Source organism: Lissotriton helveticus, chromosome 3_2 (genome assembly GCF_964261635.1).
Source record: "Lissotriton helveticus chromosome 3_2, aLisHel1.1, whole genome shotgun sequence".
Lineage (NCBI taxonomy): Eukaryota > Metazoa > Chordata > Amphibia > Caudata > Salamandridae > Lissotriton > Lissotriton helveticus.
Window position 1 is genome coordinate 271,381,784 of NC_136062.1, and position 18,458 is coordinate 271,400,241.

Here is an 18,458-nt window from a genome sequence, read left to right on the forward strand (position 1 = left end):
TGAGAAAGAAGACTGTTCAATAAATATCTTTTATTGAAAACGCCTGTCTCTCTATTTCTCTGCACCTCTGGTGAAACGAAGCATGCACTATTGACTGAGTAAAATATCTATCTATTGTTTCCATGACTCTGAAGGTCAGTTTCATCTTGAGGAAACAAAGTTGTCATGTTTATGCGGTTGTCAGAAACGAATCCCTTCTTGTTTATTCAAGAAAGTTTCTAGTGACCTCTGAGCTAGCTGGCACTCACAATTAAGTCTAATATATTCAATAGAGACCTAGTCGACCTCCGTCCTACGTCTAATCTTTAGGATATATTATTCCAATGCGCAGAGCCTATTGGGAATATAGGAACTACACAACAATCAGCACAGCGCCACCGTGCTGCATGATGAGCTGAGCTCGTCATCAGCACGCAAGAGGTTAATAAACTTGTACTTTGAATTCTAGCTTCAGTGCCAATCTCTAGTTTGTTGGTCTAAGGACCTGTGGACAGAGAAGGGTGACCCCTGCACCGGTGTGCTCATTAAAAGGCACATTTCCACAGCCCATTCAGAGCCAGTCCATATACATTGGAGGTGCTGAACTCAGCCATTTAACAGTTCTATGTCATTTTGCCAATAGTAAGCCAAGAAGGACAAATCTACTGAGTTTTTTTTATTATAGTGGGGAGGGGGAGCAGGCCTAACAGAACTTGTTGTATCTCCAGCTGCACAGTCTACAAGTGGCCCATTCAGATGCTGCAGTACTTCCTGCCATTAAGGGGACAGGGATGGACAAGCCCACACCATGTGTATAAAGTCCGTTGCCAGACCGGGCAGCGTGTGCAACTATCCGATCGGGTGGTGTATATAGCATGTAGTAGCTTTCGGAGTAAGGTATGTCTGGTGCACATAATTGTATGCTTTTTGTCATTTGATGTCAATCCAATAATCAGTCTGAGAAGATGTTAACGTATGGGGTTTTTTCTTCTGATTAGCAGTTCTACATGCAGATTCCTTACCTCCTGAATCAGTACATAAACAGTATTCTCCAGGAAGTGGGTCTGAAGAAACAAAACAAGAAGTCTTTTAATACACACCTGACTAAGTGGTCATCACTGAGACTTTAGAGCCAAGGCAATAATACTTGATGAAGGTGTGGCCGATGAAGGCCATGTTGCAGCCCAACAAACAGTAGCACCCCTGATCAGTGGCAACAAATGGGCCCCAAAAACCTCGTGGGCTAATGTTGCACAAAGGCATAGCAGGTCTTGATTCAGAGGATGATCCAATATAAAGTCATCCACTTCTGGATCGCCTAGCCCTTTTTGGAATGAACCACTGTAGACAATGAAAAGCTTGTTATCCAGATGATGTTGTTGAGGCTTATCAATGTGAAAACTGAGATCTCTGGATGATACAGACAGCGCAATCTTACAACAAGGTCATGAACTGGCCAAAGTAGAATGGGGAGACCACTTTTAGGAACACCAAGCCTTCATCTGGAGCACCAGCTTGTAAGGAAAGATGTGAATGGCAGATGCACAAAACCTGCAGCTCACGAATACGCAGAGAAGATATAATGACAATTAAAAAGACAACCTGAAAGGGAAAAAACCCCTCAAGGAACAACTGTGCCATTGAGTCATGACAAACGGCGAAGGAAGAAATAAATTAATTAAACTTTGATAAAAACTCATTACAATTAGTGACTTGAACAAGGATGGCGATCTAGCAAACAAGGAAAAGCTTACATTGTGGATGAATTGGTTTTTTCTGTGCCCTGACCAAAGCCTTCCTGGGTCAGATATCTGATGACCTTGCCTGAAAAGGATCCACCTCCTCTTCAGTGCACAAGAAAAATTGTGTTGAATGACTGCAATGCACAGTTTTGATGGAAGTTAAATTGAAGCAAAGATGACATTCAACACATCAGAAGGTAGATCAATAATGCTCGGATAGACTGCACTGTTTAATCTCCCATTACAGGAGGGTGCCCACCCTAAATTGTAATGGAAGTAGAGGACACAGAGATAGAGGTATTCGCTCTGAATACCGCACACTGCTTGGCAAATCCAGTGCTGTCGAGCTCATCTTCACTCTGATCCAGACAAAGCTTCATCAAAACACGAGAAATCCGAGTAATGGGCAGAAATGTGAAATAAAGTTTAAAGAGCCATGTCAGGTGCAATGCATTCCCCCAGAGACTCATGCAGAGAGAAATGAAGAGGCCATACAGTGAGAGTTTTGATGAGTGTCAAAGAGATGAGTCAAAGGTGTGCACCATTGGACGAGGATAGCCTTATCCACCATTGGGTGGAGGCACCACTCCAAGTTGGCAAAGTGACACTGACTTAGGTTGTCTGCCTTCATGTGCACCAATCAGGCCAGATGACTAGCAGTCAGCCAGATATACTAATCCTAGGGACAACACCATAGCTTAGGGCTCCCAGTCACAAGAAATGAGCACATGCCACCCTGCTTGATAGCATAGTAAATCACATTTGCCTTGTTCATCAGGACTTGGCTTGACTGACCGCAAATGGAGGGCAAGAATTCTTTGAGGGCAGCCGGATCAGTTGCAGGTCAAGCACATTTATGCAATACTTTTGCTCCGCAGGAGACGACAGGGCTCCAATATCTAATATCCATGATGAACACTCAACCATGAGAGGAAGCATCCAAAGGACAAAAAGGGTCTTCGTGCTAGTCATGTGCTAACACTGGCAACCACAAAACCATTCTCAGGTGCCTTGGGAGTAATCTGAATCATGTCCTTCAGAACTTACCAGTCCAGTGCTGAGCCCACTAAACATGAAGGCGCCACTACTGAAAAGCCTGCATATGCTATAAAAGCATGGGGAGCACGCAGAATATAGGAGGGATACAGGAAGTACACTGACCTAGGAGATGCAGAACGATCAGGGCCAGAGGATAAGCAGTACCCTAAGCAACAGAATCATACCCTGAATTTCTCGGTCTCTCTGAGGAGGCAGTAAGGTCTCTTGAGCAATCACATTCAGTTCTGCTCCAGTGAAGAAGGAATGTTGCGTGTGCAGGAGGTGAGATGGGAGGTAGTTGATAGAAAGTCTCATGTCAAAGAGTAGAGAGATCATACTATGAAGATTGTCAGACACCTGTGGCAAAGCCACCTTCAACATCCAGTCAACAAGGCACAGTAACAAATATATGCCTAATCTGCAAAGATGTGTAGCAAATATCGACATGACCTTTGTGAAGACACACAGTGCTGACCTTAGTCCAAAAAGTACAACTGTAAATAGTGAGTGGGGCCTAAGAGGGAACAAGGGCATCAGCAAGGTCCATCCATCTCTGCATCATACGTCCATTTCCCCATTCATTCTCTCTCTCTCTCTCTCTCTCTCTCTCTCTCTGTCTCTGTATACTTCCCTAAGACTATACATCCATCCATCGCACTTTTGTCCCATTTGTTCCTCACCCTCAGCTGCATTTACTATTCTCTTGCAGAAGTATTTATGACTTCTGATCGGAGACCAGTGTATCCAAACAAAGTAAAAGGAGCTGTAAAGAAAGTAAATGCTTCAGATGCGCAGCACTAATAAGTGGGACTCACTCCACTCAAGCAGCTAAAGTGGAGGCTTCATGATGTCCTGACTGAAAGCAGTACCACAACACACTATAGTACACTACAGAAAACAATACTAGTTCCAAGGGTTCTAACAGGTTTAAATCCTTAATTCACAAGGATGATGTGATTCGAATGCTATAATAAAATTATGAACTGTATGATATCACTCCTGGGAAATACGGGCTTTCTGTTAAATCAAAAATATTAAACACATAATATATCCATAATGTTTCATCAATTTTTAAAACATAGGATACCTTGTAAAGCAGAGATGACTGTTAACACATGAAGGTCATCTGAGTTTCCTTGTCCCAGCCGACCATAGCTTCCTTCCCCACAAGCCAATACTGTTCCATTCGCCTGAATGACAAAAGTACAGTTCTGTCCACAAATAACCTAACGAAAAAGAGAAGAAAAATGTTAACAGAGCACAGTAAGCACACTGCAAAATGATCAAGGGCAGTAACTGTGACATGAACTATGCATCATGTTATGTGATGCACTAACATTTTACTTGTCAAGTGCTCAATTATACTTTTTGCTTTGTACTGAAGTCAACCCAGCTTTATTAGAGTAAAGGTGAAATAGTAAAGAACCATCACTCCACCACAAGTAACAATGCATCCCTTGTGTACAACAGAAGCTGAAAGCTCAACCTAAAAGATGGCATGCTTCATGCAGGGTTAGAAAATAATGCTGTGAATGAGTTGCCTGTACTGGGGGAAGTTATTTAAGTAACGAACAAGTTACTTACCTTCGGTAATGCTTTTTCTGGTAGATACAATATATGCCTGTGGACTCCTCACCTTGTAAATATCCCCTTGTGTCAGCAGCAATCGGAAATTCTTTTTGTAGCTTCGCACCGACGTGGACGACGTCACAGAGGCACGGCATCGCGCGCGACTCCGCTGACCTCACTGACACCATAATAGGCCCGCGCCGGTGTGATGACATCAGTTCCGCCCTTTTTTCCGTGCCTTCGAGGCATACGGACGGACCGATGACAGCAGATGTTTACACAGTATACACAGTACACAATGTCAAGATAACATACACAGTATGAAGCCAATGCAGGAAAACAAATTGCAATAAACATTTCCATTGACAATAAAAATATATACATTACAGTACCTCAGGCATAGAAAAGTAGACAACGGGGAGGCGGGTGGGTCAGTGAGGAATCCACAGGCAGATATTGTATCTACAAGAAAAAGCGTTACCGAAGGTAAGTAACTTGTTCTTCTGATAGATACATCTGCCAGTGGATTCCTCACCTTGTGAATAGAGTCCTACAGCAGTACCCACTCCCGGAGGAGGGTGTCCACTCTCCTATACCAGAAAGTCCTGGTGGACAGAGCACGCAAAGTGGCCGTTCCTCCTCACCTCCGTATCTAAACAGTAATGCTTAGCGAAAGTGTGGAGGGAGGCCCAAGTCGCCGCTCTACAAATATCCTCAACAGGTACACCCCTAGACAAAGCAGATGTAGAAGACTTTGCTCTAGTAGAGTGAGCTCTTATACCCTCTGGAGGTTCCTTACCCGCCAGGGCATAGCAGATCTTAATGCAGAGGATAATCCCTCTCGAGAACGTGCGCTTGTGCACCGCCTTTCCCTTCTTGCAGCCAGCAAATCCAACAAACAGCTGGTCATCCAACCTGAACTCTCTTGTCCTGTCCAGGTGAAAGCTCACCGCCCTCTTAGGGTCCAAGCGGTGAAGTCTCTCCTCCTCTGTGGAAGGGTGAGGGTGAGGATAAAAGGTAGGAAGGGTAATGGACGGCCCGAGATGGAAATGAGTTACCACCTTAGGCAGAAAAGCAGCCCTGGTCCTGAGAACCATTCTTTCAGCATGAATGGACAAAAATGGGGGCTTTGAACTAAGAGCTTGAAGCTCACTTACCCTCCCTGCCGAGGTAATTGCCACTAGAAAAACAGTCTTAAAAGACAAAAGTCTCAAGGGACACTTGTGTAAAGGTTCAAAAGGCGAACATATCGAAAATGTAAGAACAAGGTTCAAGTCCCATTGAGGCACAATAAAAGGTGTAGGAGTTAATTTATTGGTAAGGCCCTTAATGAATCGTAATACAATAGGATATTTAAACAAAGAGGGCTGGTCCGGCAAACAAAGGAAAGCCGATAAGGCCAACAATTAACCTTTGATAGTTGCCACCGCAAAACCCTGCTGGGCTAAAGAAAGTGCAAATTGAAGTATATTGGACAAACAAGCCCTTAAAGGGTCAATGGACTTCTCCCCACACCAAGCAACAAATTTAGACCATCTATAAGAATAAATGGACTTGATGGAGTCACGCTTGGCCGATAAGATGACATCCACCACATCGTGTGGGAGAGAAAAGAAAATCAGGTTGTCCCGCTCAATCTCCAGGCATTAAGGTGTAAGGTCTGGAGGTGGGGGTGTAGAACCTGCCCCTCCATCTGGGAGAGGAGATCTGACCTGTGAGGGAGAGGGAGCGGAGGGCACGAGGAGAGGTGGAGAAGATCTTTGTACCACACTCTTCTTGGCCAATCCGGGGCGATCAAAATAACTTGGGCCCGGTCTTGGCGAATCTTCCTCAGAACCCGAGGAATCAAGGGTATGGGAGGAAACGAGTAAAGGAGTTGAGAGTCCCAACTCAACTGAAACACGTCCCCCAGTGCTTCTTGCATCGGAAACTGGAGACTGCAGAACAACGGGCAGTGAGCATTCTTGTGAGTGGCAAACAGGTCCACCTGAGGAGATCCCCACGTCCGAAAGACATAACGAACTACCTCTGGATGGAGCCTCCACTCGTGGTCAACGGAGAACTGCCGACTGAGACTCTGCACAAACGTTCAGAACTCCGGCCAGATGATTTGCCATCAGACAAATCTGATGGTCCTGAACACAGGACCAGAGACGCAGAGCCTCCCTGCTGAGACACTGCGACCCCACTCATCCCTGCTTGTTGACATACCACATCGCTGTCGTGTTGTCCGTCAGGACTTGAACTGACTGACCGCGAAGGGAAGGGAGGAAAGCCTTGAGCACTAAATGTATAGCCCGCAACTTTAGAAGGTGATGTGAAGCAACCTTTCCTCTGGAGACCAAAGACCTTTTTCCTCCAGATCCCCCAGATGAGCACCCCACCCTAGAGTGGATGCATCTGTTATCACTGTGGCCACCGATGGAGGTAGTTGAAAAGGCTTTCCTTATGACAGATTGCCTTCCACACTCCACCAAGACGGATCTGCTGCAGTTTCTCTCGAGATCCTCATTGACTCCCTGAGATTTCCGCTGTGCAGATACCACTGCCTGCAGAGGCACCACTGAAGTGCCCTCATGTGCCAGCGTGCATGGCTGACCAACAGAATGCAAGAAGCCATCAGACCGAGCAGACAAAGGACCTTCAGGACTGGAACGACCGCTCCATTGTAAAATAAAGGAATCATTTTCTGTATGTCGCAAATCCTTTGAGGAGGAGGGAATGCACGACACACAGTAGTGTCCGCACCAATGAACAGGTTGCGCTGGAAGGGCACCAGGTGAGATTTGGGTACATTTATCGAAAAGCTCAACCTGTGCAACAACCGAGTTGTCTCTTGCAGATGATGGAGCACTATCTCTGGAGATTCTGCTTTGATCAGCCAATCGTCCAGATACGGGAATACCAGTATCCCCGATCGTCTGAGATGTGCAGCCACCAAAGCCATCACCTTGGTTAAGACTTGAGGTGCAGTAGTAAGACCAAACGGAAGGACCGCAAACTGGTAGTGTTGCGATCCAACCGTGAAACGGAGATACTTCATGTGCGACTTCAGGATTGGGAATATGAAAATACGCATCCTGTAAGTCGATTGACACCATCCAGTCTTCTTCCAGCAGCGCTTGAAGAACCTGTGATGCAAGGGTGAGCATCTTGAACTTCTCCTGCTTCAGGTAAAGATTCAAGATCCTGAGATCCAGGATTGGACGAAGTCTGCCATCCTTCTTGGGGATCAGAAAATACCGGGAGTAGCATCCCTGACCCCTCTCCTGCTTCGGAACCACCTCTATTGCACCCTTTCTGAACAGTGTCAGGACTTCTTCCTGCAGGAGCAGCAGGTGGTCCTCGGAACAATAACCCTGGCAAGAGGGTAATTTGGGGGAAATTCCCGAAAGGGAAGAGCATACACATTCTCCACGAGATTGAGAACCCAATGATCTGAAGTAATCAATTCCCAATCTCGCAGAAAATGGATAAGCCGACCCCCCACTGGACCCACATGATCCGGAATGGCGAGTCTAGGGCTGCTTTGCTGTGTTGGCAGGAGGTTGGGAAGCGGAAGAGGAGGAGGAGGAGGAGGAGGAGGCTTGGCGACCTCTAGGACGAGCTCTTTGTCTGCCCCTGTACGACTTGTACAGCGTATTTTGCTGCTGCTGCGGCTGCTGCTGTGATTGTTTGTAGGCCCGAAAGGAAGATCGGCCAAATCCTCTGAATCGTTTTCCACAAGAGCCCCTGGTCTGAAGGCCCAAAGACTTTGCCGTCGCTCTGCTGTCTTTAAACCGCTCTAAAGCAGCGTCAGCTTTCTTTCCAAACAACCATGACCCATCAAAGGGCAAATCCATCAAAGCAGACTGAGCATCCGCAGAAAATTCTGAAGATTTCAACCACGCAGCTCTCCTAGTGGCCACTGAAGAGCCCATCACTCTCGCCACTGAATCAGCCATGTCCAGCCCACTCTGGATTACCTGCCTTGCCGCAGCTTGAGTGTCAGAAATCACCTCCTGAAAATCCTTCCTATCGTTCTCAGGAAATTTAGGCACCAATTGTTTGACGGAATCCATCAAAGCATGGATGCATCTACCCATCAGGCAAGTTGCATTTGTAGACTTTAGCGCCATGCTGGCTGAGGAAAAGATGTTCTTTGCCGCCAGGTCCAGCTTCCTTACTTCCTTTTCCCCAGGAACCTGTGGAAAAGCACCCGTAGACTTCTTTAAGCAGGCAGCCTGCACAACCAAACTCTCTGGCAGGGGGTGCATTGACAAAAAGTCTGGGTCACCAGGTGCCACTCTATATCTTTTCGCAACCGCCCTTGAAACGGGAGGAGCTGTCAGAGGTTTTTTCCACACCTCATAAATAGGCTCAGCCAAAGCGTCATTAAATGGGAGCATTGGTTCAATAACAGAGAATTTGAGCATGTGACACGAGCAGCTCGTTACGCTGTAGCACAATTGTAATCAGAGATCAGTTCTTGCTGTTTTAGCTTAGAAATTGTATTTTAATACTGAATTGTCAGTGTACCGCACTTTTGTTTTAAAGACTTCGTTTTTAATAACTACTTACTAGCGCTCAGCTCCTGACGCTGACTCACACCCTTTATTGAATTTTCACTCGCTCGATACCTGCCGAGTTAGGGCAAGGCACCGAGCATTAGGGAATCCTGTGGCGGCCATCTTAGTGCGGGACAGCGCGGTGAGAGAGCGCTAGTCTCCGCCATAAAAGGAGCCCCAAACAGGGTCATTCAGAATTTGAGCATGTGACACGAGCAGCTCGTTACGCTGTAGCACAATTGTAATCAGAGATCAGTTCTTGCTGTTTTAGCTTAGAAATTGTATTTTAATACTGAATTGTCAGTGTACCGCACTTTTGTTTTAAAGACTTCGTTTTTAATAACTACTTACTAGCGCTCAGCTCCTGACGCTGACTCACACCCTTTATTGAATTTTCACTCGCTCGATACCTGCCGAGTTAGGGCAAGGCACCGAGCATTAGGGAATCCTGTGGCGGCCATCTTAGTGCGGGACAGCGCGGTGAGAGAGCGCTAGTCTCCGCCATAAAAGGAGCCCCAAACAGGGTCATTCAGAATTTGAGCATGTGACACGAGCAGCTCGTTACGCTGTAGCACAATTGTAATCAGAGATCAGTTCTTGCTGTTTTAGCTTAGAAATTGTATTTTAATACTGAATTGTCAGTGTACCGCACTTTTGTTTTAAAGACTTCGTTTTTAATAACTACTTACTAGCGCTCAGCTCCTGACGCTGACTCACACCCTTTATTGAATTTTCACTCGCTCGATACCTGCCGAGTTAGGGCAAGGCACCGAGCATTAGGGAATCCTGTGGCGGCCATCTTAGTGCGGGACAGCGCGGTGAGAGAGCGCTAGTCTCCGCCATAAAAGGAAACAGTTGTCCTCCGCGATAGCGGACGCGTTTTAGCGGACGCGCCTCGTCTTCCCCGGAGTCCAGCCAGAGTCAGCCCGTCTGTGCCCGTCCGGGCCAGCCCGGGACTTAGGGCTTAGAGCTCTGCCCCTCTATTATTCAGGTACGATGACGCTTACGCGCGATTTTCTAACAGCATTATGCCCTGTCAGACACGACAAATGTACAATTTTAAATCCCTTGTTCGCTGGTACACAGACCTGTCCAACATGTTCCCTTTCCTTGTCAAACTTCCAGCCTTATCCTGATATTCCGCATGGTATCCCTCACAAAACCCCCCGCCAGAAAGTTTGCTCTAACAATTTCACTTTCTATGTGGTAAATTGTCGTTCCTTACCACAACACAAACTTGATGTCTTCCATTTATTACTGGAAGAGAAGCCCAGTGCGATATTTCTTACCGAGACCTGGCTCCATGATGGCGCCGGCCCTGATGTTGCTACGGCACTCCCCACGAACTATGCTATTGTAAGGAGAGATCGCGTCGGCCAAATAGGAGGGGGCATAGCCATTATTTACAACAAAGACTTTGTATGCCATTTTGAACATGCAGACATTCCCAATTGCGAAGCAGCATCTTTTAAAATTACTCTCAGCCCCAATTTCACCTTTTCTGGTTTACTGATTTACCGAACACCAGTTTATAATCCTTCTTGGTCTGATAATTTGGTAAACTTTATCCTACCTTACCATTTAAAAGCTCAAAACTTTACAATACTGGGGGACTTGAATCTCCATTTGGAGGATGAGAACAATATTAACTGTAAAAATCTCATTGATGATCTCTTGGCGTTGAATATGACATTGCGTAATAAGGGTCCCACCCATAAAGCAGGACATCTGCTTGACCCCATCATCTCTAATATGGAAGAACTATCTTGGCTGAACACTATCCCTATATGTTGGTCAGACCACTTTCTCATACTCTTCGCCATCTCTCTTAAATCCACTAAATCTTTTCCTACCACTTCTTCTGAATCTCTGAGGAGAAATTGGAAAAGATTAAACCTAGATGATCTTAACAGTGCATTGAAGAAAGACCTCCCCTGCCTTGATGGAAACATGGAAAATATAGCTGAGGCGACACAAGCATGGCTTAGTGATGCAGTGAATGCCTGCCTCCCCCTATCCCGTTGTAAGGGAAAAGTACACCGTCCCCCGGCCCCCTGGTTTACAGAGGCCCTCAAGAAAGAAAAATCTACTTGTAAGAACTTGGAGAGACAGTGGCGGAAGAACTATGAGGCTCACCAAAAAGAGATCTACCGCAGGGCCAGAAACAGCTATCACTCGGCATGCATGAAAGCTAAAGCATGCTATGTAACCACGACTATAAATTCAGCGGCTAATAAATCCCAGATTCTTTTTAACACGGTGAAGGAATTGGCTGGTGAAAACACAAGAGCGGAGGCTCCCCCTCTTAGTACCCAGCAATGTCAAGATTTGGCATCCTTTTTTACTGAAAAGATCGAGAAGATCGTCTCCAATATTAACAAAAACAGTGCTACCTCTCACAATCAAGAGGACACCTCTCAATGCTTCAAAGGAAGTTGTCATCTCGAAGCCTGGCCCCCCTTAACACCAGACAAAACGAGGAAACTTCTTACAACTATCAAATCGGGTTCCCCCCGTGATCCCATACCCATCAGTATTATCAGCCAACTGGATGATTCTACCCTGACGCTCATTACGGACATACTCAATGCGTCCATGGAACAGGCTTCAGTTCCTGCTATATGGAAACACGCCACAGTCAGCCCTTTGCTGAAAAAGCCAGCCGCCGATCCTACGGTATTGGCCAATTATCGACCAATATCGTTACTTCCTGCCTTTTCCAAAATGCTGGAAAAACACATCCATGAAGCTCTCTCCACATATGTGGAAAATAATGAACTACTTCACCCTTCTCAGTCCGGATTTAGGAGTGGGTATTCCACTGAAACTGCCCTGCTCGGAATCACGGAAAAAATTAAAGAGCTCAGAGATGATGGGCAAACGGTGGCACTGGTCTTGCTGGACCTAAGCGCAGCCTTCGACACCATCTCTCACTCCAGACTACTTTGTAGGCTGGGGGAGAGTGGTGTCGAGGGCAAGGCGTTAGAATGGATTAAATCACATCTATCCTCCCGGACCTTCCAGATTACCTCCTCTGAGGCCTGTTCGGATGTCTTCTATTCCCCGCACGGGGTACCACAGGGATCTATTCTGAGTCCCCTTTTGTTTAATTTGTACCTCCGCCCACTAGCCACCCTTGCAGAGAATTTTGGTCTTATTTTGATGACTTATGCAGACGATTCTCAGATTTTATTTTCATTATCCAAATCTGATTCGTCTGATTCTTCTGCACTAAAAACAGGCCTCCATGAAATTTATTGTTGGATGTCGGACAACCAACTTAAATTAAATGGGGAGAAAACAGAGGTCCTCCTCTTAGGGAACAGTAAAAATCTCTGGAGCGATTCCCATTGGCCAACCTCATTGGGCAAGCTCCCGACCCCTGCCACTCAAGTCAGAAATTTGGGAGTCATCATTGATGACAACTTATCTATGGTGCAGCAAGCTAACAAAGTGGCTGGCATCTGTTTTACTATTCTCAGATGGCTACGTAAAATTGTCTGGATGTTACCATCGACCACCCAGAAGACCGTAGTCAATGCCTTAGTGACATCTCGGCTGGACTACGGCAACATCCTTTACCTGGGTGCAAATAAAGCAGTAGTAAGACGCCTACAGCTGGTGCAGAATGCTGCGGCCAGGCTGCTTTGCAGAATTCCCAGATATGCCAGGATCACTAAACATCTCAGAGACCTGCACTGGCTCAGGGTCGAAAATCGGATCCGTTTTAAAACCCTGAGCTATTTGTTCCAAATTAAAGCTGGGACTGCCCCCAAATATCTTCAAGACCTTGCCAAGCCCTACCTTCCAAACCGCAATCTTCGCTCAATTACATCTGCGAAGTTTGCGGTACCAAGGTATAAACGGGCTAGAGTGGGCGGAAGATCCTTTGCATTTTTGGGCCCAACTCTGTGGAATTCACTGCCTACCCAAATACGCAAAGAAGAAAATTACAGGAGTTTCAGAAAAAGCGTGAAAACCTGGTTGTTTGATCAATAATTTTTTGCCTTAGGATCTGCTCTCTCTCTCCAGGTGTGCCTTGTGTCTTTGCTGATTTCGGCGCCGGGAAACCCTTTGTGGGTAGCTGTGCGCCTTATAAATGCTATAAAATAAATAAATAAATAAATAAACAGAGGAAGGCGAGTGAAGGACCTCAGTTAGAATGTTAGACTTGTATTCAGCAGTAGGCAGAGTAATGTTCAACAAGTCTGCAGCCTTCCTAATAACAACGTGATAAGGTATTACATCCTTGGAAGGTACGTCAGATACAGAGGCCAAATCCCACTCAGGAGACAGCTCAAGACCACTAGCCTCTCTCAGGTCATCAAAAGGATCCTCCGAATCCTGCAGTTCACCTTCCTCCAAATTTTCATCACAATACCTCTCATCTTCTAGAAGCCTCTGTGCCTCACGTCTCGACCTCTCCTTCATAAACGAAATTAACGGATCCGGGACCGACTCCACCGGAGCCGACCTCGAAGTCAGAAGAGGTAGCTTAACCCGAGGACGAACTGGATTTGACATCGGAGTCGAGGGTATCGGCGTAGATGGATTCGGCGTCAAAGGCTTCGGCGGCGCGGGAAAATGCCAATGCGGAGTTGGACCCGCCATGAAGGCATAAAAGACGCAGGAGCATAAGCCTGGGGGACACCCAGATTAAATGCTAATGGCCTGAGGGACCAACCGGTGAACCAGAGGGGTACATTGCCCTGGAGTAAACTCCATACATGGCATTCAGGAACTGAGTAGGATCCTGACCTAGAGCCGGAAAGGCTGGATAAAAGCCCCCAGGTTGCTCTTGAGGGAGCGGAGTCTTCTCGACCTCGGCCTCCACCTCAGGCTGGTGCACCGGGGTTGACGAACCCGCAGGCAACGAAGCCTCGCCCTCTCCTTCTTCTTCCTCATCACCTTCATCTTCATCTTCTTGACCAGAAGGATGGGATGGATTCGGCAACTACTTCGGTGACACAGGCGAATCCGCACGCGAATCCTCACCCTCGGAGACCTGTACTTCCGAAGCCGAGGCCACCACCTCCTTTTGAAGTAACTTCACCTGTGACTTTGGCCTTGAACTCGAGTCTTTCTCAGAGTGATGGCAAGATTCATGACTCCTCTTCTTCCTCCTCGAAGACCTCGAAGCATGCGCATGACGTGTGTCTCTACTGCCTGGAGCGTGACCATGACTCCAGGTCGTGTTCCGACTGCTGGGCCATGGTGCCGAAAACTTTGCGGGAGCGGTTCTGAAAGTTGCTGGAAGCCCGGTAGTCGGCTCCACGCCGTTCAAGGTCCCGGTCGAGGAGGAAGTCGAGGGACCGGTCGTGGAGCCACCATCACCATTCTTCGGGCTCCAAGTCCTCGCACTCTGGGTCAGGTAAGTCAAGGCACTCGAAGAAGAAGTTGAAGAAGCGTCATCGCTCTCCAACGTCCCCTCGTCGGTTGCGCAACACGGCTGAGGGTGCTGGCGGTACCACGCCCGCGGCTCTGGCGGAGCCTGTGCAGTCGACCCCGGCCCACCCACCTTTCCGGGTCCGGGAGCAACTCCGGCCCAGGTGCAAGACTTTCTGGCAAAATATTTATTTGGTCAGGTTGAAAGGCAGTTTACAACTGCATACAGAGGATGCAACTAATGGTTTGAGACATGTTTAAAAGGCTACATAAGTGGGTGACACAATCAATCAATCAATCAGGAGTTTGTTAAAGCGCAACTACTCACCTGTAAGGGTCTCAAGGCGCTAGGGGTGGGGGGTGGGTGCAGGTTCCATTCCATCAAGGAGGGGGTCTGTCGAAGAGCCAGGTTTTGAGGTTTCTTGCGAAGATGGGGAGCGATGTTGTCGGTCTGAGGTGGAGCGCAAGGGCGTTCCATGCTTTGGCCGCGAGGAAGGAGAAGGAGCGGCCTCCCGATCTGGTCTTACTGGTGCGGGGGACCACGGTGTAGGAGAGCTGGGCTGATCGTAGGGTCCTTTGGGGTGCGTGGAATTTGAGCCGGCTGTTCAGGTATGCTGGTCCGGTGCTGTGGAGGGCCTTGTGTGCGTGGGTGAGCATCTTAAAGGTGATTCTCGCCTCGACGAGAAGCACAATGAGAACTGAAGGCCCACTATTAGCATTTAACGTACAGTCCCTGAGTACAGGTAGCACCACTTTACTAAGGACTTACAAGCAAATTAAATGTGCCATACAGGTGTAAGCCGCTATTACCATGTTTTAGGGAGAGAGCGCAGGCCCTTTAGCAGTGGTAAAAAGCGCACAGTCCTAAGGCCAGCAAACTGGAAGTCAGCAAAAACAGGATTGAAGGCCAAACATTGGGAGAAAACCATGTCAAGGATGTAAGGTCCAACAGGCAGCAGGACACGGTGCCTGGATTTTGCCTTGGTGACACTTTATGAACGCTGTCTTTATTACCATGAATGTTCTGTGTTGGAATTGGGATACATTTCTTATCCATTTGCATGTAAAGTCCTTTTGGGGTGGTCTATAGCGAATTATTATGATCACGTGACATCCATTGTTATGGGTTCCCTTGCAGCATGAGGTGCATTCTTGCTTTTTTCGTGCACCCTGAGATGACAAACGGAGATCGATTTTTATATTGGAACTGGCATTAGTTCTGATAGGTTTTTCTTCACCTGCATGATAAACTCTACATTGACGCCTATGCTTCATGTTGTTTAGGCTCTTCCATTTTGCAAAAAAATAAATAAAAGCTACATTGCTCTCAGGATGGTGTTATGTACACATGACAGTACCAGACTGAAATGCCAACTTCTTTTCCACAACTTATGGTATTTCACAATTTTTACAAGACATACATGTGTGTGTGCTATTATGTATCTCTTTAACAATTCCAGTTTGTTGGTTATGAAAAATTTGATAAATCTAATAAATGTATTCAATGTTTCCAGAAATGAGACTGTATATGTCACTTATTGATCAATATCTCCCTAGGTATAAATAATTACTTTTTCAATAAAAATTATATATATGATAGGATGCTTGGTAACCTCTCACTTGATCCAGTCAATAATGTAGAAACATTATGATTATTAGTACAAATTAAAGTTTGTGTGTTGCTATAGCAATGGAGACTGTCTACACATATGCAAGTCTTGCCATTATTATAGTCCATATTGTAAAGTTCCATTAAAGTTGCTCATAGTACACTTCCTAGGCTATGTCATCTTTTTCTGATTTTGGCAGGTTGAAGGGATTCTACACTCTCAAGTCTGCCAAAGAGTGCGATCACTGATTCCCTGTAATTATAGAATTTGACTTCAACATCAACTCTAGTGCAATACCAAATACAAGACTTCAGGGCCAGACTGCTCTGTCCCCTATACTAATATGCTGGTTGCAGATTCTGGTCACTTTGCTCTTCTGCCCCATTACATGGTCCCATCTGTGTTTTGCATATGCATTTTTTTCATGTTATGCCTTTTTATTATTCTATTCTTCTGCAATTCACCAGCGATGCCAGGAATATGGATGACAGTCGCACTGCCTAGAATCTTTCTTTCTTGAATTGTTAGGTTCTTAAAGTGTAGAGCTGCATCAATCGTGTGGTCGTTTTTCCTCACAAGCAAGTCACTATTTCTGGGAGCAAAGTCCAACTGAATAACAACCAGCTATAAAGCCAAATACCTGATGTGATGGGATGTGCTTTACCACTGAAGGAATACTACTATTTGAGTGCAGGTCATACCAGCTGCAATTTTGTAGGACTCCCAGGCCCTGGAGTCTGAGGTAGTGATCTGTGACTTGCTAGTCTAAAGAAAGGGATGACTGCAAAGTAGTGAAGGTGTATAGACCGCCACAAAGAGCATGGGGATGCCAATGTGGAAAGTGGACCTGTGATGTTAGTAATGCTGTAATCAGAATGGATAGAATACATCTCGAATACCAATATTCAAACGAATGCGGTTGCATCAAGTCAGTGCAGGATTTTGTTTTTCACAAATCTAATAGGAAGCACACTAGAATGGAAAAAATGCTGTTCAAGATTAAAAAAAAGAAATGGTCTCGAAAGATCTCATGAACCCATAGGGGTTTCCTGTAAAAGGGAAGTTTTTTTTCACATTCAGAATCTGTTAGAGCCTTCTCCAAATTTTTACAATTAAGATAACTCACATGTCTAATATGTCAACTGTTTCAGAGGTTTCAATTGGTTTGGGTGACTTGTGAGTGGACTGGGCAGAACAGAGGCCAGCGAGCTAAAATGGGGAATGAGTGATGTGGGAACCTGACAGGTGCTGATTCAAAGATTATTGAATTATATTTCTTTATTGTTTTTGTCTCTCTGCTATCTATTTTTCCTTCTTGCTCCCTCTGAAGAACTGAGTTTTAGCATGGGTATGTTCATGGGTAAATTGATTATTATTATTAGAGATATTTGAGGAGGTTTATACTGCATTTGTAACAGTTGTAATTCTTGATGGAGCTTCATCTGTGTCGTGTTGCCTGTTATAAGGTGCACAAAACACAAAAAAAATTAGCTCAAGCAGTATGTATGATCACATGATCATAAAATGTTATTTGTTGTAAACCTGCTGGAGGACCCTTCTGTAAACTGGAGGCTTAACCACTCCAAGAGTCAGTGTGAATGTGTAGGAAAGTAGGATCTGCTTTCATGGTTACCCCCACTTTTTCATGGTGTCAGTATGTTTTTTGACTAGTCTGCTGATTAGGACCCCAGCCACTGTGCTGCCCCCCTAAATGTGTCAAGGTATGTATTTCGGTACCTCCACAATTGGCTACTGGTGTACCCATGTAAGTCCCTAGTATATGGTACTAAGGTACCAAGGGCATAGGTACACCAGGGATGCAGCATTTATTATGCCACCCATGAGTGACCACTCAAACTGTGACTACAGGCATGCCATTGCAGCCTGTGTAAGCTGGTGATAGCACCACTTACAACAGATGTAAGATGGCTTATATCTGAGGTCACTGCATTCAAAACCTATAAGTCACCCCTAAGGCAGGCCTTTCAATCCTGAAGGTAGGGTGTTGAGTTATAGGTATGAGGGTGCCCAGCATGAGCAGAACACCCACTACAAACTCCGGAGTCAATTCTCCAAGCCTTGTAAGTGATGTCAGACATTTTGATACATATAGTGGCCATGCATCATTACGTGATGGCTAAGTATATATTGGTTGTGCTGAACCTGGCATGTTTGGTATCATATATGTTGGAATCATACCCCAACACCGTTACCGGTGTTGAAGGTATGATTCCATACACTGAGGGGCTCCTCCAGGAAGCCCCTAGTACTCCCAGTAACAGCCTTCCAGGGTCTGCCAGCAAAATAGTGCTGCCGCTGACCCCAGACATGATTCTGCCCTTCTGCTGCTAAGCTGAGCTTGGGCAGGCGATGGTAGAACTATAGGTTTCCCGTCATAGGGAGGTGTGACCACCTCCCAGATAGGACTTAGAGTATGGGTTGAGGGTGTTTGCCAGCGCCACCAGCCTGCTTTGAACATTTGGTGCCCTCCTTGCATACACTTGTTAGAACCAGTTCTGGGAGCCCTTGGCTCCCGCTCTGGCACAAAACTGGTCCAAGGACATTGAAGTATTCTCCCCTCTATCCGG

General features: G+C 46.1%; 1 protein-coding gene across 6 annotated transcripts in view; it reads right to left on the reverse strand.

Moving 5' to 3' along the window:
* Window positions 1-18,458, reverse strand: part of HERC1 (HECT and RLD domain containing E3 ubiquitin protein ligase family member 1) — a 2,088,313-nt gene that overhangs the window by 389,582 nt on the left and 1,680,273 nt on the right. For all 6 annotated transcript variants that reach the window (XM_078685198.1, XM_078685199.1, XM_078685195.1 and 3 more), the window contains exon 64: window positions 3,847-3,985. In XM_078685198.1, the coding sequence (XP_078541324.1) occupies window positions 3,847-3,985 (139 nt within the window). The remainder of the gene's footprint in view (window positions 1-3,846; window positions 3,986-18,458) is intronic.